The sequence below is a fragment of the Carcharodon carcharias genome, chromosome 23, assembly GCF_017639515.1.
Source record: "Carcharodon carcharias isolate sCarCar2 chromosome 23, sCarCar2.pri, whole genome shotgun sequence".
Taxonomy (NCBI): Eukaryota; Metazoa; Chordata; class Chondrichthyes; order Lamniformes; family Lamnidae; genus Carcharodon; species Carcharodon carcharias.
Window position 1 is genome coordinate 7102943 of NC_054489.1, and position 24497 is coordinate 7127439.

Consider the following 24497-nt stretch of genomic DNA (forward strand, 5'->3'; position numbering starts at 1 on the left):
CCCGCCCAACTTAAGGTTGGGCGGGCAGCCCTGTTAATTATTTTAATTGATATTTACATGGGCCTAATAGGCCTTTGACAGTTCAGCAGGCACACAGCCAACTTCGGTGTGCTTCCGCTGAACCAAAGATCTGAATGACGTGCGGTGACATCGGGACGCACGCCTGATATCACTGTGCATCATTTTACACGTCAGCAAGCGGGGCTCATCCCCGCATGCCAACCAGAAGATTCAGGCCATGAAATAAAAGTTTCTGATCAAACACATTCCTCTTACGTATGTGCAAATCCCTTCAACCAGTCTATAAGTTTCCAATTCAAATTGATAAAAAGCCACATTTTCAGCAAATGTTATTAGCAAGTTGCAGGATGTCGCTGACATATGTGGAGGCTCGAAACAAACTAAGATTGAAGGGTGTGAGACATATAGATACAAAAATTAAAAACCAAATATGAGGAAATAAGGAAGGTTGAGAAATAAGAAAAAGAGTATGAGAAGAAAATCTCAACAACAATCCAAATAACAAATCAATCCTCTATCCAACTCATTGCTACCAAATTATCACAAGCTACATAGAGCAGCTGCCAGATTTTGCCTTTGTATGGCACAGTTTGTCAAAAATAATTCACTACATGAAGCACTTAGTGATATTTAGATCAGATAAGATGCTACATAAACTGAAATGTTTCCTGTGCTATTGAACCATAATGTTGAATACCCTCATAACCTTCATTCTGTTCTTAAAGAGCAATTAACAGGGTTAACCGTTTTTACTAGGAATCTAACATCAAACTCTGCTAAGGTGGAGGGGGCATTTTCTTCTAATTTTTAATCTTACTTCTGGCGGGGTGATTTTGAGTGTCTTGAAGTCTTGTGATCAAAGTTAAGCAACTTGTTTTCAAGCATGGCTGCCATGCTTTCCCCAATTTGCCTTTCAAACAACATTTTCCCACCAAAAACAAGTTTCAATCTGCATGTTTCTTTTCATAATTTTCAGCACTAAGCCTGGATCAAACATTTTTGCTGTTTTCCAAGCTCAGTGCAATCCTTCAACGTCCCAAAGTGCCCAAAACATTCCCATATTCAAAATCTGATCCTACCAACAGGGTACAAACAAGCTTTTATAGAATAAAATGTTCAGGTTTGAATGCTTACATCAAAGGCTGCCCGAGTGTGAGTCCATTTGGTATCTATGTTATTATCCCCAAGGAAACACAACTTGCAGTAAATGTATTTGATTTAAACTGAAGTTCTTACATGGGAAGTAAAGCTGCACACCCTGGCTTGCACTGCAATACAAAGGCTTTTACAAATTCAGGAGTCATCTGATTTTATACAACTTAATTTTAACAGCCAGTGATATCACCTGAGCTCCTTGATTACATAAACAACCACTAACCCTCCCCACGCCCCCCTAGTCAGATGCTATTCTGTGCTTATTTGCTATTCCTGTCCAATTGTCAATGAAGCAGACCCATTGCATCAAACTGCTTTTGACTCAGCACTGACTGGCAGAGACTCAACAATTCTATTCAGATTAACCCAGAAACAAAAGCAGTAGCCCAAGCTGAGTTGTTCCAACACAGCATTAAGCAAAATCATCTAACCACTGCCTAAAGACAGCACCATAACAAAGTGTGTTTACTTGATTAGATCCAATTCCAAAAGCAATCCAGCAAAGCCAAAGGTTTAACAGAAGTTGCAGAATTTTGAAGATAGTAGAATGATGCCAGCAGCACAGAAATCATGTACATTTAATTAATATTCTAAGTTGATTCAGATGGTGCAATACAATGCAGAGAAGCCTGTACCGATTGGTCTGCTTCAGCAATGACCAAACTGGATTGTTATGATTGCATGCGTATTAAAATTATAACACATCTATTCCCAAGTTAGCTCTCATTGCCAGACAATAACTGCTTAGGAGACCAGCAAGAACGTTTTCTGCCTTGAGCTGCCTTGGGTTTCTATGTACCCATTGCTTCCAACTAAATGTGAAAATGAAGCAGCAGTGGTTGCCCTCTCTAATACACCCGAGACTAATTTTTTCTTGTACATTAATAATAGCCTACTTCAAAGAAAGGTTTACTGTAACAAGTATTTCTGTACTGTGTTTTAGGCTTAATACAATTAAAGAATGTTTTCTAAATGGGAAGCAGAAAGGGGAGATTTAAGAACTCAGATCTAAAATTGGGAACTTGAAATTTAATCTCAAATTTACCAGAAAAAATCATTTCACAGTTTGAGACATTGCTGACAAAAGCATGAAAACAAAAACTAAAAGTCATCCTCAGCTCAACTAACCATGCAGCTTGACTGCACTCACTGACTTTGAGGTTTTTTTTGATGGTGAGAAGACTCATTAGAGAATAGAATGTGGAGGAAGAGCAAGGTGAGAATGGTAAAACAGAAGAGGGGCTGGAGGAGAGAGGAGACAAGAAAAAAAGTGAACAAATAAAACAGGCATGAAAAAGTTTATTGACCCAAACTGGATTTCAGAAGAGTGCTATAGAAAGAGTTCTCTGCTGAATACATTATTGCACATGTCATTGAGTGCATCCTGAAATAGTTCAACTTCTCAGCACAGAAACTGCTCATTCTGATAAACAATTCCCTCTACCTCTCATTCCACCTCTCCCATTTGAATAGTTTGCTTGTGCTCAATAACGTGTGGAACCCAACCTGGTTGGCGGCATGATATTTTCTAAGTAGTTACCATAATTGTGATAGAGTTTCAGGGAATGGTGGGACAGATGAAATACACAAATATTGACTAATATGATGAAATGCAAGTGCTAATAATCTGCATGTTTAGGGCATATAGATATGAACAGGGAAAGGAAAGAAAAAAATCTCAAATGCTGCAAATGAGGAAAAAAGCTCAATAATATACAGTAAGGTTTGGACTCAACAGTAACCATAGTTCCCATTATAGTTGGTCATTTTACTGCTCAAATGGAAAAAGCAAATTTCAATATTGGTTGCAAAAAGCAATAACCCCCATGTGAACAAGGTCAGCATTAACTGCAGTTAAATACTTCAGTTGTTGGTGGAATTTCTGCAATATCGATGCACAATAGCAGCAGCGGGATAAATTATTCGAGAAACAAACACATGTACAAATATAAATATAGCAATTCAATTCAACAATAAATCAAACCATTTTCTATTTTACAAGTAGCTTTGGAGAAACCACATATTTAATAGGATTTCTAAATTCATACCCAGATTATGGCAAATGGGGAAAAAAAGTATGTCGCTCTTTTGTAGTGGTTAGGTACCCTTAGATCCCCTGATAATGCATTCCCCACTGTACTTTATGCCACCGTGTTAAGCTATGCAGAGCAGAGGTACCGGGTTCATTTCCTGAGCTGTGCTGGGTTAGCTGATGTCAGCCTAGACACAGTGGCTGTAATTATCCCCATGACCCTTGCATTTCACAGGACAGGAAAGGGGGCAAAGATAAGCATCATCCAATAAACAATGCTAGCAAGTACGTGTGTAGATGTTGCATAAGGAGAAACGACTGGTTGGCTGTGATGCCTTCCCATAGCATAGTGGCCTGCCAATACTCACCTGAAAAATACACCTAGAGAACCATCTGACACCTGTGGAACTGTAGCCTAGCATGGATCAATGCCAACATAAGAAAAGGGTAGTAAATAGGTTTTATTTAAACAATAATATATGCATTCTCATACAGGGGTTAAATATTGCTGGAAAAGCATTGGTGGGCTGTACATTGTGGATACAACTGACTTCAAAACTATTTGATGTCTTTAGCAAGTTCTACTTTCCAGACAATTAAACATCCCTAAAAATACCTGTTCTGTCGAAGAGTCATACGGACTCGGAACGTTAACTGTGTTCCTCTCCGCAGATGTTGCCAGACCTACTGAGTTTTTCCAGATATTTTTATTTTTGTTTTGGATTTCCAGCATCTGCAGTTTTTTGCTTTTAATTTAATTAAACATCCCTGATTAACGTGGCATACCAGCATTAATGCAGTTTTTCAAACTGGGTGGTGGTTAGTGATAAACAATGCTGAAAGCTGGTTAATCTCAGAATTTCCAGGGTTCAAATCAACATCCCAAGGTAACAAGGTTCCAGATATTAACAACCGTTTGGGGCCCAACAAGATCCTTCTTTATTGACAGCACAAACTGCAACCTTTCAATAATGCTCAGACATTTTCAAATAAGATGAACAACATACTGCCAGGATGGTACCATTAACAGAGTCAAAAAAAAAGGACAAAGACACTTCAAGAGCTGAGCTGAAATCCAAGTCACACCAAATGGCTAGATGCCAAGCAGAAGCTTAATCAACTCGCTGCAGGGGAGAGGGAGACACACTTTCTCATGTCCAGCTACAGAAAGAATGGATAGCAGAGCATCTACTCATTCCCTTAACAGTTGAAGTGCAAATCAGGCATATTGAAGCTGTAGGGAATAACTTACCAGGAGAAAAAAAAATAGAAGATTTGTATAGTCACTAACACCAGTGGATAAACACCCTGCATATTTCTCTGCTCTGATTTTCTAAAGCTGCTTTTAGAAAAATACAAAATCTTACATTTTGGCAGATATTATGTATTGAGAAATGACATGCATGGGCAGGCGCAAAGAAAATTCAGGCCTCAAAAAGGTTAATAGCCCCTGCTGCTATCAACAATTGTTGTTTTTATCCAACTCCATTTTGAAACCAATGTCTGGTTTTAGCATTTGCCATGGCAACTGTGGCCACTTGTTCAAATACACTCCTATGGCAGCAGTAATGCTGGAATCAGACTGTTACCAGATTATAAGATACGACAGGATGAGGTCCTTATTTCCTGGAGATACATCAACATTAGACAAGTCCTCCATTCAAATTGTCACACAACTAACAAAGAAACCCCATAGCTGGAACACTTACAATTCCTTACCCTCCTCTGCCCAGCCCCACCACCTGCAACACAACAAGCAGCAGAGGAAAAACTGATTGTCCCAGAATGGAATCTTTAACCCAGGGACAATAAGACAATTACAGGGACAATTGCAATGCCCCTATACTGCTGTCCCAACTAACTTAAAAATGAGCAAAGATTGTACCTTGAGTAGAAAAGATCTCTTTCCTGCTTAAAATATATATTTAAATGCAGGATGGCTACACATGTATATTTTATATTTCAGGTGTGTGGAGGTAAATTATACCAATGCTAATATTTTGACCACTTGAAATTGGCTCCTGCTTGCTGAGATCAAGCTGTCCAGATGAATACACATTATTTGAACCACAATCTACCAGCAATGACTTATAGCTAGTTAGAGAGGTGCATTCCTTCTCCAATGTCTTTAACTACCTTTGAGGAGATATGCAAGATTGGGATCAGCTATATGAAATGGAAATTCCTTCACCAGATAGAGATAATTAATACTAATAACCAAACTGCAAGGGCAAAGGTTAACGAATGCATACCTGGTCCAAAACCAAGAGCATTGCTGCCAACAGCTACTAGAGACTCGAGACAATTATTGTGAATAGAGACACGAAATGAATGTTGTAAACCAGCCAAATCTGTAATCTTTAAATTTATTAACAAACCTGATTTCAGCCCGTCTTCTGCTTTGAGATGTAGTATTCACCAAAGAAATCAGGAAAGCAAACAAAGTGATGCATACTAATTTCCAATATATGATCAAAAAAAAATTCACTCTTCATCTGGGCAGTTCTACTCCATATTACTTTGTGGACTCGGCCAGGTTTCGTAGGAAGCAAAAGATTGAATGGAGTGAACTTTTTGTTTCGGGTACAGGTTTAGAGATTTGATTGATATTTGGCGAATTAAACTATAAGCACCACCTGAGATTTACTTGGTGTGCACATCTCAGTTACATAATGGTTGGTCAAAGACACTTAACAAAAGTAAAACAGTAGGATAAAGAAATTGTCTTTACTCTCACCACCCCTCTCTAGATCTCCCTCTGTTGACTTATGAACGAGGCCCTTGCCATCCGTTACTGTCGATGCTTCCCTTCCTCAGTTATTGCACCAAATGACTTCTCACCCTTGGGGTTTTCAACCTCCATCTGAAATCATGTTCTTTTTTCCCTGGATTTCACTGCCCTCTTATCCTCCCTAAATCTTTCCCTCCGTGTAAACTTGTAAACTCCCCAACAGATATGCACAGTCAACACTTGGCCTTGCACTCTCACATGGTCTTGCTGGTCCCATCATATCAGTCGCAGTTAAAGCTGCAATCATTCGCTTGTATCACTCACCACTCAAATCCACTTTCCATGCCCCAACCCTATCTTCTTTTGCATTGCCCCAGAAAAAAAAAAATCTCCCAATTCACTTACGGCTGCACTTCTAAAATCCCAACTGTTTAGCCTTTGGCCCTCCATTAGTCATAATATTTTTGTAACCACTGATTCGCTCAACCACACTCTCAACTTTTGATGCCCTAGTCCCCAATAAAACCATTACTCTCTCTCACCCTGGCCATTCCCCTTGGTATGACCCTCATCTCCACTCCCTTAAGTCCAAGGGACACAGATTTGAAAGGATATGACAGGATATGGCAGGTTTAGTCATCCATCAACAGATGGCTGGACCACATAAAAGCACCACTGGGTCCTGCTCTCATCTGCTAGAACTGCTCACTATTTCAGGATCATCCTGCAATGGTAACCACGAGCTTCTTTTATTCACTGCAAACCAACTTCTCGAACCAGTCTCTTCCACCCTCACTTCCAACAATCAGCTTATGGATTTCCTTGTCACCAAGGTCAAGACTATCCAATCAGCTGCCTCTGCCAGGTCCCCTCCTTTCCATCAGCCCACAGGGCCAAATTTCCACTAAAATTCCTCCCTGCCCCAGCACGGAAGTCACATCATTCTCCAGCAACTCTCCTAACGACCTACATGCTAACTCCAAGATCACTGTGTCCATGAGATCCAATTCCTACTACTGTAACTCTATTCTACCAACTGCTGACCGGCCAACTTCCCCTCCTGGTCTTCATGTTAGCTGATACTGTTAACAGTTCTCTCCTTGCAATTTGCCAAGATCACCCAATCTTCAAAAAAAACCTCTGCAAACTAGTGCCTCATCTTCAATCTCTTTCCTCACCAAAGTTCTTGAATATGATGTCGCTCTTTCCAGGAACTCCACATTTGAATCCCTTCAATTAAGTTTCTAACCCTTCCACATTACCGAAACAACTCTTATCAGGTGACAAATTATATCCTCTATGACCATGACAAAAAAAAAGCCCTTCTCATCCTCTTGACATGTCTGCAGCTTTTGACAAGACTCCTTTAAGGATTCCATCCCATTCTCTCAGTTCTTTCGCCTCCGTCGCATCTGTTCCGATGATGCCACTTTCCAAAACGGCATTTCTGACATGTCGTCTTCTTCCTTAACTGAGGTTTCCCACCCACTATGGTTGACAGGGCCCTCAACTGTGTCCGACCCATCTCCCGCGCCTCTGATCTCACACCTTCCTCTCCCTCCCAGAACCACGATAGGGCCCCCCTTGTCCTCACTTTTCACCCCACCAGCCTCCACATTCAAAGGATCATCCTCTGCCATGTCCACCAACTCCAGCATGATGTCACCACCAAACACATCTTCCCTTCAGCCCTCCTGTCGCATTCCTTAGGGACCATTCCCTCCAGGACACCCTGGTCCACTCGTCCATCACCCCCAACACCTCATCTCCCTCCCACGGCACCTTCCCATGCAACCGCAGAAGGCGCAACACCCGTCCCTTCACCTCCTCCCTCCTCACCGTCCAAGGGCCCAAACACTAACTCACTTGCACCTCCTTCAATTTGGTCTACTGTATTCACTGCTCCCAATGCAATCTCCTCTATATTGGAGACACCAAATGCAGACTGGGTGAGCGCTTTGCGGAACACCTTCAATCTGTCTGCGAGCATGGCCCAGACCTTCCTGTCGCTTGCCAATTCAACACCCCATCCTGCTCTCATGCCCACATGTCCTTCCTTGGCCTACTGCAATGTTCCAGTGAAGCCCAACACAAACTTGAGGGACAGCACCTCATCTTCTGATTAGGCACTTTACAGCCTTCCGGATTTAACATTGCGTTCAACAACTTCAGACCATGAATTCTCTCCTCCATCCTCACCCCCTTTATATCCCCTTTTTTCAATATTCATTCTCATTTCTTAATTTTAATTTTTTAATTTTTTAATTTTTTATTTTTTATCTGCTTATTTTTCTGTTTTTATTTAAATTCATTTTTATTCATTGTTTTATTCTATTTTCAATCTTTTTTCCCACCACTGTCCCCTCCCCAGAACTCACTAGGGTCATCTGTCACTTGTTCATGTTCTTTCCAGAGTGCTTACCCTTGTCCTGCCATTATCACATTCTGCTCTCCAACCTTAATGCTACCACCAGCACCTCCTTTAGCCAGTATCACTACCATTAACACCCATTTGTCCTTTTGTCCATGACATCTCTGGCAATCTCTCCTTTGCCTCCACCTATCACTGATCTTCTATCCAGCTACACCCGCTCCACCCACCCTTAAACAGTATAAATTTCATTACATTTTACTTCTCTTTAGCTCTGAAGAAGAGTCATAAGGACTTGAAACATTAACTGTTTTTTCTCCACAGATGCTGTTACACCTGCTGAGTTTTTCCAGCATTTTCCATTTTTGTGCCTTTGACACGGGTTGACCATAACATCCTCCTTCAATGTTTCTCCACTGCTGTCCAGCTGGGTGGGGCTGCTCACTGCACAACCTACCCCGAGGCCGCAGGCAAACCCAAGGGAGTTTGCTGGGCAGCTTTCAGGTGGTGTGGGAGACCCGTTAAATCTCAGTCACCCTTAAATCCTGCTGAACTCAGATAATTGTTCTCAAGTGGCTCATTAAATGAAACTAACTGACATCCCACTGCCAGCGGGTGGGATTCCCGTCCTGCCCCAGACTAAATGCAGAACAATACTCCTGCCACTGGGAATAGGCTTCCCACCTGATTTTTCCAGCACCCCTCTCCATCATGACCACTCCAGCAGGCTCCATTAAAGCCTATCCAACATCACCATATGAGACTCAATGTCATATTTTGTTTTATTGTGCTCCTGTGAAGCACCAAGGCACATCCAAAAGCAGAATTACTAATATTGGTACCACTGATAAGGAAAGCTATAATGTCAGACCATTGGCCTACCCTAGCTATATAATTACATCCTATTGCAGTGAGATCCAATTTTGAAAATACTTAGTTCCAGAGGTAGAGGTCATGGATTTGGAAGATGCTGTCAAGGAAGCCCTGGCGAGTTGCTGCAGCACATCTTGTATATGGTGCACACTGCTATCACTGTGCGCCGGTGGTGGAGGGAGTGAATGTTTAATTGGAAACCACTAAATAGTAAAACTTCTTTAAGCTAGAAAAATGCATATCAACTTTACATAAAATACAAAGACAATTAAATGTTTGAGAAAAATTATACAGTTGGTATCACACAACAATTCTTATGCCAGACAGATGTGTTATATGCTTGGGAGATTGAAAGTTAAGCCGGAATAAACATCGCTCTTACCTTCAGCGCCTTCAGGAACATATGACGCTGTTATGATGTCTATATCAGCACAGTTCATAACAATCTGATTCGTTACCCGTCTTACCTGAAAATATACATACAAATATAAATATTAGTAGAGTAAACAGAGAAATATCTTTTACAATGTTTGATCGTATCTTGTTTCATGGATATTTTGATCTTGAAGGTTCTCTCATTCCCACTTTCTGCCCCCATTTTGGAAACTTAAGTCAGCCACTTTTCATTGGGCATTCAGTGAGTGAGAAAGGAAGCAGGCAACTAGATCCTCAATCATTGCAAATTTTATGTTAAGCAAACTGCTAGGAGGTGCATAAGAACAACTCAGCTTAAGTGACCGCCCCCACCTGGGGAAGCACCAGACACCTGTTCTGCATCTCTTATATGGAACAGTTGATATAAGCAACAAAGTATTAGGGGAATAAAGAAAACACAATCTCCATTCCTACTGGGGCAGAGGGGTGTTGTTGATGGTGTTTCAAATGTACTATGCAGCAAAAGCATCCATATAAAGTTTCAGCTTATTTGTACGACAGTCTCCAAAATCCCCATCAATGCTGGATAGGTTAAAATATCACATTAATTCCATCCAATGACACACACATACCCGCAGATGTATGCTGAAGTATAAGCTTAAAATTAAACATGCATTAAGGCTCGCAATTTGTGTGAATAACTTGGATGGCATAGAACATATTCTTAAAAATTTGTCACAGAAGTATTTGATCTTCTGTAAGATTTAATCTTCAGATTTCCCTATTCTTTTGCTGAAATACATCAATTTACTGTAACTGCATTCACAGAGACAGTTTCATAAATAAAGTGGGTTCTGAAATGACTACCATCTTGGATATGGATCCTTTATGAAGTAGCCTTCTCTTTGTATTAGAAGAACGTTTTAAAACATAGCGCAGACTTGGTGAAAATCCTAACACATTCCGATTTAGTAGGCCAGCTGTGACATTAATAAATTACAGAAATCAATTTGGTCTCTCACCACTTCACTTACATGGCACTTATAACCTAGCAAAACATTAAAAGCTGCTTCATAGAGGAGGAGATGGGGTGCAGATGTCAAGACACCAAGCAGCAGTTGAGAGAAGAATTAGGGACAGTGATTAGGGGAGGTCAGTGAGATGGGTTTAGATTTAGACAATGCTTTTGAAAAGGGAGATGCATTGAGGCAAAGAAGCCAGGGTGCTTGAAGGCTTGGTCTATAATGGTGGATAGAATTATAGCTGATCAAAATCTGGATAAGTTGCAAGTGGCAGGGTTCTAGATGATCTGGAATTTTTACAAAGTGAAGTTTAGGAAGCCAGCGAGAATGCACTGGAGTGGTGACACATGGAGATGATAAAAACCAGAGATGAGGACTTCATTAATGCTGCAGCTGAGGTGGTGTCAGACCCCAACAAAATATCAATATGAAAATAGGCAGGCTTAATGAACAATTTGATGTGGGTTTCGAGTCTCATTTTTGGATGAAGGAGAACAGAGGTTACGCACAGTTGAGTCTGCCTGTATGGAATCAATAGCTGAAGTGCAGACTTCTGATGCAAAGTATACACAATGGTTGCCGTCTCACCAATGTTTAGCTGAAAAAAGTTCTAGCTCATCTACAATTTAATTTTGGACAATCGGACAGAGCAGCAACAGTTATGGAGTAGAAGATGAAAGAAAGGTAAAGCTATATAAGATTGGCATAGATACAGAAGCTGACCCTATGCCATTGATAATAATGCTGAGAGGCAACATGCATTGAGAAAAGGGGAGTTTGATAGCTATAGCTGAGGATGCAGGTTTGCTGTAACCCAGGGGTAACTGCAGGGATAGGCGAGAAGGCCACTGGAGGAGAAATCCTGTCTGTGCTTAGGCAGGTAGCAACAGAACTATGGGATAGCAATACCACAAAGGTGCGCTCTTAATTATCAATATACAAACAATGTTGTATTTAACACTTGCGCTACTAAATACCTGAGTTTAAGATGCAAATTTGGAAAACAAAAGTACGAACATACGACTTAGGAGCAGGAGTAGGCCAGTTGGCCTCCATGTCTGCTCTGCCATTTACTTAAGATCGTGGCTGATCTGATTATAACCTCAATTCCAATTCCCGCCTACCCCCGATAACTTTTCACCCCCTTGCTTAGAATTGATCTCTGCCTTAAAATATTCATAGACTCTGCTTCCACTGCCTTTTGAGGAAGAGAGTCAAGAGAAAAAAAATTCTCTTCTGTCTTAAATGGGCAACCCCTTATTTTTAAAAAGTGGACCCTAGATCTAGATTCTCCCACAAGAGTCAAAATCCTTTCCACATCCACCTTCTCAAGACCCCTCAGGATCTTGTATGTTTCAATCAAGTCACCTTTTACCTTTCTAAACTCCAGCAGATACAAGCCTAGCCTGTCCAACTGTTCCTCATAAGACAACCCTCCTATTCCAGGTATTAATCTAGTAAACATTCTCTGAACTGCTTCCAACGCATTTACATCCTTCCTTAAATAAGCAGGCCAATATTATACACAGTACTCCAGATGTGGTCTCACCAATGCCCTGTGTAACTAAAGCATAACCTCTCTAGTTTTGTGTCCAATTCCCCTCGCAATAAATGATAACATTCTATCATTGCTGAAAAAAGACATGTCAAAGCTTTATCATCTTGCATTCATTAGGACATTTCACTAGAATATCAATATAAGGGGAAAACAACAATTTACGCTGTATGAGAAGAGTGCTGATTGGTTGGCAAGTAGACTGATTGGTAGTGGCATTGACAACATGAAGAATACACCAATTGATGGTTAATTGTTTGAAATTTAAACCAGGCAGCTTGACCCTAATTGGTCAAGGCATTGCCCTGAGGAATGAGTCAGCGAATGGCTGTCATTTGTTTTGTTTAGCTGAAACAGGCGCGATGTGTGCACATGCTCTTTCGGTCTGCAAAGAACAGTGCCCTATGTATTAGCATACGTAGCTTCCAATACACGCAAATGCGCCAAATTGCAAGCCTGACTGACAATCTTAAATTGGTTGTCAGCATAATTCTTAGCACACTGAGGATTATTTAGGAAATGTTGCCCAATCGCAGAATCACATCTAATGTTGGACACTGTTTTGAATTTTGCAAGCATGGGCTGGGTGGGTATGTACAATGCTTGTTGAGATCAGTGGCTGGGACATGCTGTTTGGTACGCCTGTCTTTGGGACGTAGGGACACTGCATCACACTGGTACTGAAATTCATACACCACATTACTCATTTGTGTGAATAGCAGAATATCTTCTTAGCTTAACAGCAGCATCCGTGTTGCTACCGTTTTTGTTGCTATCTTAGATTACAGGGTAACCTAAGGTAGACTGGGCGCTTTACATGCTCGAAAGTGACACTCTTGGGTCCGTTCATGAGTTTGCGTGATATATAGCACATCCCGCAGGATGCCTTTGATGCACCCTATTTCATCATCAAACTTGCATGATGAGCAAATGGCACGGGCCGTATTTGAGGTTGCCGATAAGACCAATTTTATAACGCGTGGAGCTGTAAGAATCGCAACTGCAGCACTATAGCATGGCGATCTAGATCCGCGATCATTGAACTTATGAACTCAGCAATTCGCGCATCTGAGTTCAATTTTAATGACATCATGTATGCCCAAACAAATGATGTTGCCATTGGATCCCTTTTAGGTCCAGCTCTTGCAAACATCTTTGTTGGGTTCTATGAGAAACATGTCTTCAATGCAATGGCACTCAGCCTCCCACCTCTTGGATATTTCTGATATGTAGATGATACATTCACTATATTTAAATCTGCAGCTGCATGTAATAATTTCCTTACATGTCTTAATGGGCTCCATCCTGTGCTCAAATTCACCATTGAAATGAAGCAATCAAATTAACTCCCCTTCCTTGACGTACCAGTTGAGAAATCTGCCAAGTGGTTCTCTACCACAAGTCTACTCTCACTGGTTAATATACATGTTAGGATTCTTATAGTTCCACACATTATAAGATTGATTTTATAGCAACCATGTACATAGGGCCCAAGCCATTTGCTCACTATGCAAGCAGAATGCTGAAATAAGGCGCAAAGACATCCTTCAGGGTAATGGCTACCCTGATCAGGTCATGTCATGCTTTTAATCACAAAAACACATGAACGGGCTTAAGGTCGTCACTTTCAGCCCTTTAAAATGCTCAGTCACCTCGGATTGTCCTGGAAGGGCAAGGTATCTCAAAAATTTGAGCAACAGGTGAAGCTAGCCGTTTCACACTGCTACTATGCAGCAACAACACAAGTGGTATTTGCCATTAACAGGATGCGGCCAACAAGCCAAAAAGACATCCTGCCTATCACACAAATGACTGATGTGATATACAAATTCAGTGCCAGTGTGATTTTAGGTATGTAGGCCGTACACCCCAAAGACTGGCAGATCGTATCAAACAGCATGTCCCAGCCGCTGTTCGCAACAGGGAAGGTACAGGCTATTCTCAACCAGCCCCTGTTTGCAAAATTCAGAAGTGTCCAACATTAGATGTGATTCCGTGATTGGACAACATTTGCTAAATAACCCTCAGTGTGTTAAGAGTTACGCTGACAATTTAAGATTGTCAGTTGGTCTCGCAGTTTGGCGCATTTGCATGTGCTGGAAGCTAAATACATTAATACACAGGGCCCTGTTCCTTGCAGACAGAAAGAGCATGTACACACATTGTACCTGTTTCAGCTAAACAAAACGGGTGGCAGCAATTCACTGACTCATTCCTCAGGGCAGTGCACTGACCAATCAGGGTCAAGCTTCCTGGTGTAAATTTCGAACAATGCTTGGCAATACATATTTAATGTCAATGCCTCTACCAGAGTCAACTTGCCAACTAATCAGCATTCTCTTTTCATACAGTATAAATTGTTTTCCCCTTATATTGGTATTCTTGAAGTGTTCTGTTGAGTGCAAGACAAAAAACCTCAACATCTCTTTTTTCAGCAATACTCAAGTTCTGTACTACCAAACATTCTATTAGCTTTCCCAATTACTTACTGGATCTGCGTACTAACCTTTTGCGGTTTATGCACTAGAACACCTAAATCCCACTGCATCTCAGAGCTTTGCAATCTCTCACCACTCGGATATGCTTCTTTTTTATTCTTCCTGCCAAAATGGGTGATTTCACATTTTTCCACATTATACTCTATTTGCCAGATCTTTGCCCACTTACAGAGCCAACCTATGTTCCGTATAGCCTCATTAAATCCTCTTCACTACCCACTTTCCTACCTTTGTGTTGTCAGCAAATTTAAGCAACCATACCTTCGGTTCCTTCATCCATAAAATTATATAGATAAAATTGTAAAAAGTTGAGGCCCCAGTACTGATCCTTGTGGCACACCACTCCCTACATCTTGCCAACCAGAAAAAAGACTAGTTTTTGCTTATTCCCTGTTTCCTGTTAGCTAGCCAATCTTCTACCTATGCCAATATGCTACCCCCTACACCATGAGCTTTTATTTTTTGTAATACCCTTTGATGTGGCACCTTAACAAATGCCTTCTGGAAATCTAAATACAGCATATCCACCAGTTCCCCTTTATCTACACCTAAAAGCTCATCAAATCAGCTGTTTCTTTCTTCTCCCTCCTCCTCCCATTGAGTTAAATCTGCTGGCAGCATTTTGCATGCTCGAATTTGTAGCCTCAGCTAGAGATTTGCCATTCATGTTAGGATTAAAGTGTGCGTGTGGTGAGCGTACACATTTTGACCAATTCCGAATTATAAACGTATCACTTCAAATCCAAATCTATGTCACACACACCCATTGCATTTATGTAAAGGAGCAAATCCACCCAGAGGACAAGCAGAACCATATAATTACAGGGCAGTGACATTTCAGGATTCACAACAAAGGTATAGTCTTACATGATACTCCTGCATTATTGAGTCACATTTCTATTGAAAGCAGGCCTTGTGAAAAGTTACAGCTACAATTATACAATAAACATAGCGCTAGCAAAAATCAAATGAGAAACTGGATATGAAGTCAAGAGAATTTCTGTACAACTCTCCCTCCAAAATAGCTGAATATCCTGCAAAATCCTTTGGTGGGCAGAACCACACTGGATAAGCAGGTCACTATCAACAAGACATGAAAGGTTGAATGGCTAAGCATTATTATATTTATGTAAAACATGAATTCGCAAGAACTTTTAGAATATGGAGGCCGCAATCAAATTTTAGACAAAAGGTTAGGTAAAGAGAAGTATCTAAAGTGTCACAATTTTGATTTACACCAGAGAAACTGGCTCTATTAGATTACTGCTTTGTATTATATAGACATCTATCCTCCATTTATCTCATTTTCCCACAGCGTTAGTGGGGCACGCTTCAACTTAGTCTTGTTGGGAGAAAAAAAAAGTGGAATACTTTATACAAATCCAGGAACAAGATTACAAGCTTAAAAAAGTGTCCTCGAAGTAAGAGCTACATAGAATATAAAGCAAAGAAACAGACCATTCAGCCCAACCAGTCCACGATGGGATTTATGCTCCACTTGACTTTCCTCCCATCCTTCCTCACCTAACCATTAACAAAACCTTCTATTCCCTTCTCTCATGTGTTTGTTTAGCTTCTTCTTAAATGGATCTATACTTGTCAACTCTCTGCTCCAAATTCTCATCACTCTCCGGTTAAAGAAGCTTCTTTTGAATTCTCCATTTGATTTCTTAGTGACTCTTCAATTGACGGCTTCTAGTTTTACTCTACTCAACAAGTGGAAACACTCTCTATATCCCCTCTACCAAAACACTTCAAAATTGTAATGACCTCAATTAGATTACTCCTCAGTTTTCTCTTTTCAATTAATAAGAGGTCCAGCCTGTTCAACCGTATAACCCCAGTTATGATATAATCCTCATACATTTTTTTGCACCCTTTCCAGTGCCTCTATATCCTTTTCATAATTTGACAACCAGAACCGTATTCAGTACTACAAGTGTGGTCTCACTAAGGTTCATTGCAAGTTCAGCATAACGTCTCTACTTTATAATTCTATCCCTCCAGAAATAAACCCTCGTGTTTAGTTTGCTTTTATTTAAAAACATAGCCTTATTAACCTGATTCACTATTTTGTAATTAGTGTATTTATATTTCTTTAGATTCTTATTTTTCAAGAAAAGGAATAGCTTATTCCCATTTTGTGATGGTCTATAGATACAAAGCTAGGTGTGAATGTGAATTGTGAGGACATAAAGAGGCTGCACAGGCAGATTGAGTGAGTTGTCAACAAGATGGAAAATGGAGTATAATGTGGAGAAGCATGATGTTATTAACTCTGGTCATAAGAATAGAAAAGCAGAATATTTTTTAAAAGGATGTGAAACTTGTAAATGTTAGTGCTCAGAGACTTGGGTGTACTCATACAATGAACACAGAGTTAGTATGCAGATGCAACAAGCAATTAGGAAAGCAAATGGCACGTTGGCCTTTATTGCAAGGGGACTATTTTTAAAAATTTGTTCATGGGATGTGGGTGTCGCTGGCTGGGCCAGCATTTATTCCCCATCCCTAACTGCCCTTATTCAAAGGGCATTTAAGATTCAACCACATCGCTGTGGGTCTGGAGTCACATGTAGGCCAGACCAGATAAGGACAGCAGATTTCCTTCTCTAAAGGACATTAGTGAACCAGCTGGTTTTTTACGACAATAGGCAATGGTTTCATGGTCATCATCAGGCTTTTAATTCCAGATTTTTATTGAATTCAAATTCATCAGTTGCTGTGGTTGGAGAATTACCCTGGATCTCTGAATTTCCAGTCCAGTGACAATACCACTATGCCACAAGAATAAAGAAGTCTTACTATAATTGTACAGGACTTTGGTGAGACCACATCTGTAGTAGCATGTGCAGTTCTGGTCTCCATCAGGAAAGATATGCTTGCAATGCAGGGAGTATAATGAAGGTCTAGTCTGGCCCCTGGGCTGAGATGAAGGTAAGGAGGTGCATTTCTCGACACTGGAGTCGAGGAGAAGATGCGCAATGTCGCATTAGTAGAAATAGGCAGTCATGGTGACGGATCAAGTGTCTGGTTTGAAATTCAACTCTGTCTCAAACATGGCATTGAAGTTATATAACATGACTCAACCCAAGGAAGGAGCCAAGAAGCATGTGAATTGGATGGCTGGGGGAGGGTGTGGGGAGTGACGTGAGAGGACACTGGAAGGTTTTGTAGAATTATTTTAATTTGGTCAGTGTTAAAAGTAGGCAGGTTTGCCAGCTTCCAATGAATTTAGGAATTTTTTTCTCCCTTGCACATCCCAAAAACATGTCTCAAAGTGCTTCAGATACAATTAATAGTCACTACATTTCAGACTAATTATGTAGGCAAAAAGGCACAAGATCTCAATTAACCTTCCAAACTCTCAATCTCTACTACCTAAAGAACAAGGGCAGTGGGTGCATAGGAACACCATCCTTCTCCCCCAAGTCATACACTACTCTTAACTTGAAAATATATCACCATTCCTTCATCATCACGGGGTCAAAATCCTGGAACTTTTTACATAACAGTGCTGCGGGCGTACTATACCACAAGTACTGCAGTAGTTCAAGAATGCGGCTCACCACTGCCATCTCAAAGGCAATTAGGGATGGGCATTAAATCCTGGTTTTGCCAGCCACACCTACATCACATGAAGAATAAAGAAAATCTGATTTTGATGGCACTGGTTCAGGAACCATTCTTTAAACAAGCATGGCAAGAGAAATTTCCTCCCTTTCGAGTTATGCCACTGTGTTTTGAAATTTCACCTGGACACAGGATTTTGCTTCCGTGCCCTATGCAAAAAACATGCAACTCTCTTTGGGAAATGTGTTCTGGTAAGTTAAGTAAAAAAACATACAAAATTCCCTATGTACTATATTGTCTAGATCCTGCATTTATGTTGTAACTTATCATAAATCTCACAATCATTCACAAATAATTATTTCTAAATGCAATCACTTATGTAGACCTATGTGCCTAAGACCTAGAGGGGCATTTGAAACCACGTCCTCTGACTCAGTAGCAACACTGCTACTATTGAGCCAAAGCAGAAACTTAAAAACGTAGAAATTTAAACTTCTTAACTGATATTTCCTTTGCCTGGCTGAAAACTGTCATTAGTACTTCAGTATTAACATATACACACTTACCATATTACAGTAGGTATACAAGCAACTAGGGATTTCTTAGATACATTACCTCAAAATTTCATTTAATCGCTCACTCGAGGACACAAATACTAAAGAACTTGGCAAAACAGCGTGGATGTTTATGGGCACTGGTTCAGCTGGAGGCTATCTAAAGTTTAGTAATAATCAGCTTCTTGTACCATGCTGCTATCTAAAGGGTGTACCCAATTACTGAAAACTGACACAAAGCTGATTGTTCAATGCCACAAGGAATAAAGGCCAATAAACTGAAGCATTAGAAAAGGCCCACATTTCACTCGCAAGTTCACTTTATATTTGATGATAATTTCAGTAAAACAGTTTTTAAGAAATTATTTATAGGGGAATAATCTAGCCAACTCATGTCAGGCATCTGTTTTTAAGAGATAAGATTTACATGAGCCAGTTTACATACTGAATGTGCACTGGCATAGGAGTCCATGTTGCAACCCAAACATTGGCTCCTGCCAGAACAATCATTTCAGATTCCTGTACACTGTTTCTTTTAATTGCACTGAACATGTTACCAAATTTATATTTTAAATTTACTGTTCACTCTTTTTCCTGACAGGATTTGTAGTTACTGCACTATGGGAATAGTTTGTTCAGTTTTACTATGAGAAAGAAGAGATTGTGGAGAATACCTTAAGCATTCAAAATACAATTGCTTGAAAATATTTATTTAAAAATAATTAAAATGCAGCTGAATTAGCTAATAAACAATAATTCATGAAAGCATCTGGTCACTAATAAAAATTAATGCAGCATTGTTAGATTTCATCATCCAGTTAAAAAACAAAATGTCCTGATTAAAACCAATGCAATGTTAACCATTTCCTAACATCTTTCATATAGAGGATTGGGGAGTGATCTAATTGAGGTATTTAAAATGTTAAATTTTTGATAGGGCAGATACAAAGAAACTTTTTCCTTCGGTGGAGGAAATCAAAAACATGGGGGCTAAGATTTTAAGATAGGTCTAGGGCAATCAAAAGTGAAATCAGGAAGCACTTTTCCACACAAAGGGTAATGAAAATATAGAACGCTCTTTCCCAAAAGACAATGGATTCTAGTACAGTAAGTTTTCACAACCAAAATTAATTAATTTTGGTTGGCTAAGGGCATCAAAGGATATGGAGCAAAGACAGGAAGAGAGAGTTAGGGTACAGCCATGATCTAACGGAATGGTGAAACAGGCTCCAGAGGCTGAATGGATTTACTCCTCTTCAGTTCCTATATAGCAGAGGAAAAGAAAAGCCTGAACCAAGGTCATGATAACAGAAACCGCTGCTCCTAGCACCTACATGCATACGAATGTGTATACATATATGTATCACAAGTGTGAAAATCTGAAAAACACAGTAGGGATCTGGGCATTGAGCCTGAGGAGGTTTCAGTGGTAGGATGGGACAAAATCAAGGAATTTGTAAACAAAACTAAAATAAATTACCTGAGACCGGAGTAAAAAGCAATTGTTGAAGACAAGGGTGATGGATATGGGGCATTTAGAATGGCGTGAAATGCAGGTGACATTTGGGCTGTCAGCAAGGAAATTATTAAGTGTGGTCAAGCTGGGAGGTGACAAAGCTTTGATGAAGGTTTCATGGCTGGGAGTTGATATTTTTGACTGTGGAGTATTATTAGAGATGCAACTCAACTCAGTCAGGCTGTACATTGGTGGTTTCAGTTTGAGCATGCACCTGGGGGCAGGGGAATGCAATCAAGAAATAGTGATAGGACTTAAACAGTATTCCTTTAGTGACACAAATTAAGCTAGAGAAAAACGCTGGCTCATCTGCAACTCCAGGAGAGCAAGGGGGGAACTGAAGCTCTGAGTGGGGATTTGGGGGGATGAAAAGGGAAAAGGAGCCCATTTTATTCCAACAGTGACTCTTGATATTCTCTCTTGAAATACTCAGTAAGCTTCAGTTTCAGAAATCAAAAACATTCTGCTGGTGGAAAATTAGCAAGGGAAACATTCCAGCAATCCCTCAAGATTAATAATGTTTCATTTTGGTTGCATTTATGGCACTTAAATTTAATACATGGATAATCTATAGTTAATGGCCTAAAAAGTTATGCAGATAGCAACTTCTTAAACATTCCGTAATTTCCTAATTATCTGATTGATCAATATCTGAAGCTGCCAACCTCCAGTCTCAATCGGGATCTTGCACTTGCCTAGTCTCAGATATTGGCAGATCTTCTTTAGGAAACACTTTCAACATTTGCCAAATTGTCTGAGATTTCCAAACATTCACAAAGGTAAAATGGGCTCTTTGCTGGTATTTCAATTAATGCCATTGCCAACACACTAAGTACTTCAAAAGCACATATATTCAGAGACATTAGTTAACTTGAAACATGTATCACAGTCATGATAGCCCAACTGGAGGCTGAAATCTGGGAGTGTCTGTTCACAATAATGAGTCAAATGAGGTTTCTTGCCACTTTTAAGTTAATTTGCAACCCAGGAGGTAAAGGCCTTTTTTCTTCTATGTCAAAAGTTTATCTGATTGTAACCTGGAATTTACTCAGAAGCAAAGGCTATTTTTAATTAATTCAAGCTTAGGATGTTCTGCCAATGGTCTTTTGAAAGCTATTTGCACTAACAACTTTGTTGTGATTACAGACTGGTACATGTGCAACTTCTGACAAACTATCTAACCACAGACATTTCAAATGGAGTCATGATCTCATTTTCTGGATGTAGATATCACACTATGTTTTTACTTCCAGCATCTGCACTATTTTGCCTTTATTATAGATATCATCTTCTGCTTAGAGATCAGAGGTGCACTCATCTGTGGAATGCATCACAGTGATTATAGAAGTTCTTCTGGGTACCTTTAACAACACAATACCCATCCTTCAGCTGTATGATACACAGTGGACTTCGCCAGCAATAGGCTGCAAGTGCTTTGCATATGGGGTCAGTGCATGTTAAAGCGCCTTTACAGAATTGAGGAAATTTATTTCTACTTTAATGGGGAATAATACCAAAACAGAACTTAATAAACTGACTATTATAAGTTTCTGATGGTCTGGAGTACATACGCACGCAAATTAATTACGCCCAAATTAGTGAAATCAGAAGAAAATGTTCAACATTACGCAACTGAAATACTTTTCCAATGATAGCACACCTATATGTTTTATTAATATGTAAATAGAAGTGCAGGACAAAAGGTTCACATGTAAACAAACATTGCCAGAGCCTCACATGTAATATTTTGTTTGGAAGAATTACAACTTTGGAAAGCAACACAAATTCTTCTGAAAATGAAGGTCAAATACTTTTGTGACTCACTGAACCATAGAGCAAATTACCTGCTAAACAAAGATTTAAAGAAAACTTTGTAGTACACTTCTACCTGTCATATGATGCTATAATCCTTCAGTGTTTATGTCACAAACAGTTGTAATACTCTTCTACCTGTCACATGGTGATCATAGTATAGCAGGTGATCATAGCATAGCATCCTGTGGTGATTTAAAAAAATTAGAAGATGTGAATAGTCGTTTGATAGTACAGAACTTGAGCATTGCTGAAAAAAAAGATTTTTTGGAGAAGCTTTTTGTCTTGCACTCAGGACAATTCACAAGAATAGCAAATGCAAAGGGAACAACAATTTATACTGCATGAGAAGTATGTGTTGATTGGCTGGCAAGTGGACTCTGGCCATAGGGGCGTCAATAGATAGGTTACTAACTTACACCGAGCCCAACGCTGCACTTGGTCTGAGGCGTGCATATTTCTTTCATTTTTTGATTTGATCCATTTATGCTGCTATATTGCTTCAACAGATGAGCGTACCATAAAGAGTACCCATTTGAAACATGTCTGCACTGTAAACTCACTTAAATGGAAGCGGTTTGGCAACACAATTAACAATGCTACTAAACACGTAACAAATCTCTCTGACCATCTACTCTCAAAGTGAGGAGTTTGCTCTTGCACATGTTTTCAATCTTGGCATGCCTTCATCCCAAATCAAACGGGAAAAAGTATTTGCTGAATTTGAACTCCTATACTCCCAACTATCCCACCACAAACCAGTGTCCACTGAAGATACTGGATCCTTGAAAGCATACCTAGCTGATCTAGTGCGCGCATATTGCGGGATTCTAAATGACCTGTCTGATTTTCACATGCAACGCACATGTCTTAGTGTTGCGAGGCCTTAAGACCAACCTGGGCTTACAGGTCAATGAACCTGACAAAGAGACAGGAATAGTCATCCTTAACAAGTGTGGCTATTTCAACCAAATACATGCCATGCTTAATGACGGGTCCAAATTCTTATCCATTGGGCCTGTCTCTCAACATGACTGGACTGCCTTGCTTGAAAGCAAGTTTTAAAAAAACGCTTGCTGGACTTGTGCAAGAGCGATGAGCTGCCACATGATATATATGTTAGGGTTCGTCCTCACAGCTTGCTGCGTCCACATATGTGTGGGCTGCCCATGATACACAAAAGTGAGGTCCCTTGACACCCTATTTGATCTATGACCAGTTCTGCACAACACGAAATGGCCAAATGGTTGAGCAAATTGTTAAACCAGTTTTACTCATCTTTTCCCCACACTCAGGGAAGGATTCCTTCACATTTGCGAAGACCATGCAGAACTTACATATCGACAGTAATGCTGTGTCCATGTACTCATTTGACATTGCTAGCCTATTCACCAATGTTCCACTTAAGGAAGCCATAGATATTTACACTACAGCACTATGTCATGGTATTCTAGATCCATCACCAAATGCGTGAATAAGTATTCATCAAACTTATGAGCTCGGCAACTCGCGCAGTTGAATTCAGTTTTAATGACACCATGTATGCCAAATAGATGGTGCAGCCATGGGATCCCCTCTAGGCCCAGCTCTCACAAACAGCTTTGTTGCGTTCAATAAGAAACATGTCTTTGATGGAATGACACCTAACCTCCTACCACTCGCATTTTTCCAATATGAGTGACACGTTTGCTATATTTAAATCTGCAACTACATTCCTTACATGTCCTAATGGACTCTATTCTGCACTTAAATTCGCCTTTGAAAAGGAGCAGTCAAATGAACTCCCTTTTCTTGCTGTACTAGTTGAGAAATCTGAGGGTTCTCTATCACAGTCGACCACAAGCCTACCTTCACTGGTCAATATACACACTGGGATTCTTACAGTTCCACACACTGTAAGATTGGCCTTATCGGCAACATTGTAAATGCGGCCCGAGCCATTTGCTCACAATGCAAGCTTGATGCTGAAATAGGGAACGTCAAAGGCATCCTGTGCAATAACAGCTATCCTGATTGGATCATTTCGCACTATATAGCACACAAACTCATTAACTGGCCTAAGGCCATCACTTTCGACTCTGAAAAGTGCCAAGTTTACCTCAGATTACTCTGGAAGGGCAAGGTATCTCAAAAATTTGAGCAACAGATGGCCTTTCACGATGCTACTATGCAATAGCAACACGAGTGGTGTTCGCCACTAACAGGATGCTATGCTATGATCAAGCCTAAAAGATGTTCTGTCCATCACACAAATGAGTAATGTGGTATATGATTTTCATTGCCAATGTGATGCTAGGTTTGTAGGCTGTACATCCCAAAGACTGGCGGATCGTATCAAACAGCATATCCCTTCCACTTCACAACAGGCAAGGCACAGATTGTACCCAACAAGCCCGGGCTTGCAAAACT

General features: G+C 40.2%; 1 protein-coding gene across 2 annotated transcripts in view; it reads right to left on the reverse strand.

Moving 5' to 3' along the window:
• npepps (aminopeptidase puromycin sensitive) overlaps positions 1–24497 on the reverse strand; it is a 220365-nt gene that overhangs the window by 124718 nt on the left and 71150 nt on the right. For both annotated transcript variants that reach the window (XR_005941289.1, XM_041173295.1), the window contains exon 2: positions 9566–9650. Coding sequence is in view for 1 of the 2 variants with exons in the window: in XM_041173295.1 (XP_041029229.1) it covers positions 9566–9650 (85 nt within the window). In the remaining variant the exon portion in view is untranslated. The remainder of the gene's footprint in view (positions 1–9565; positions 9651–24497) is intronic.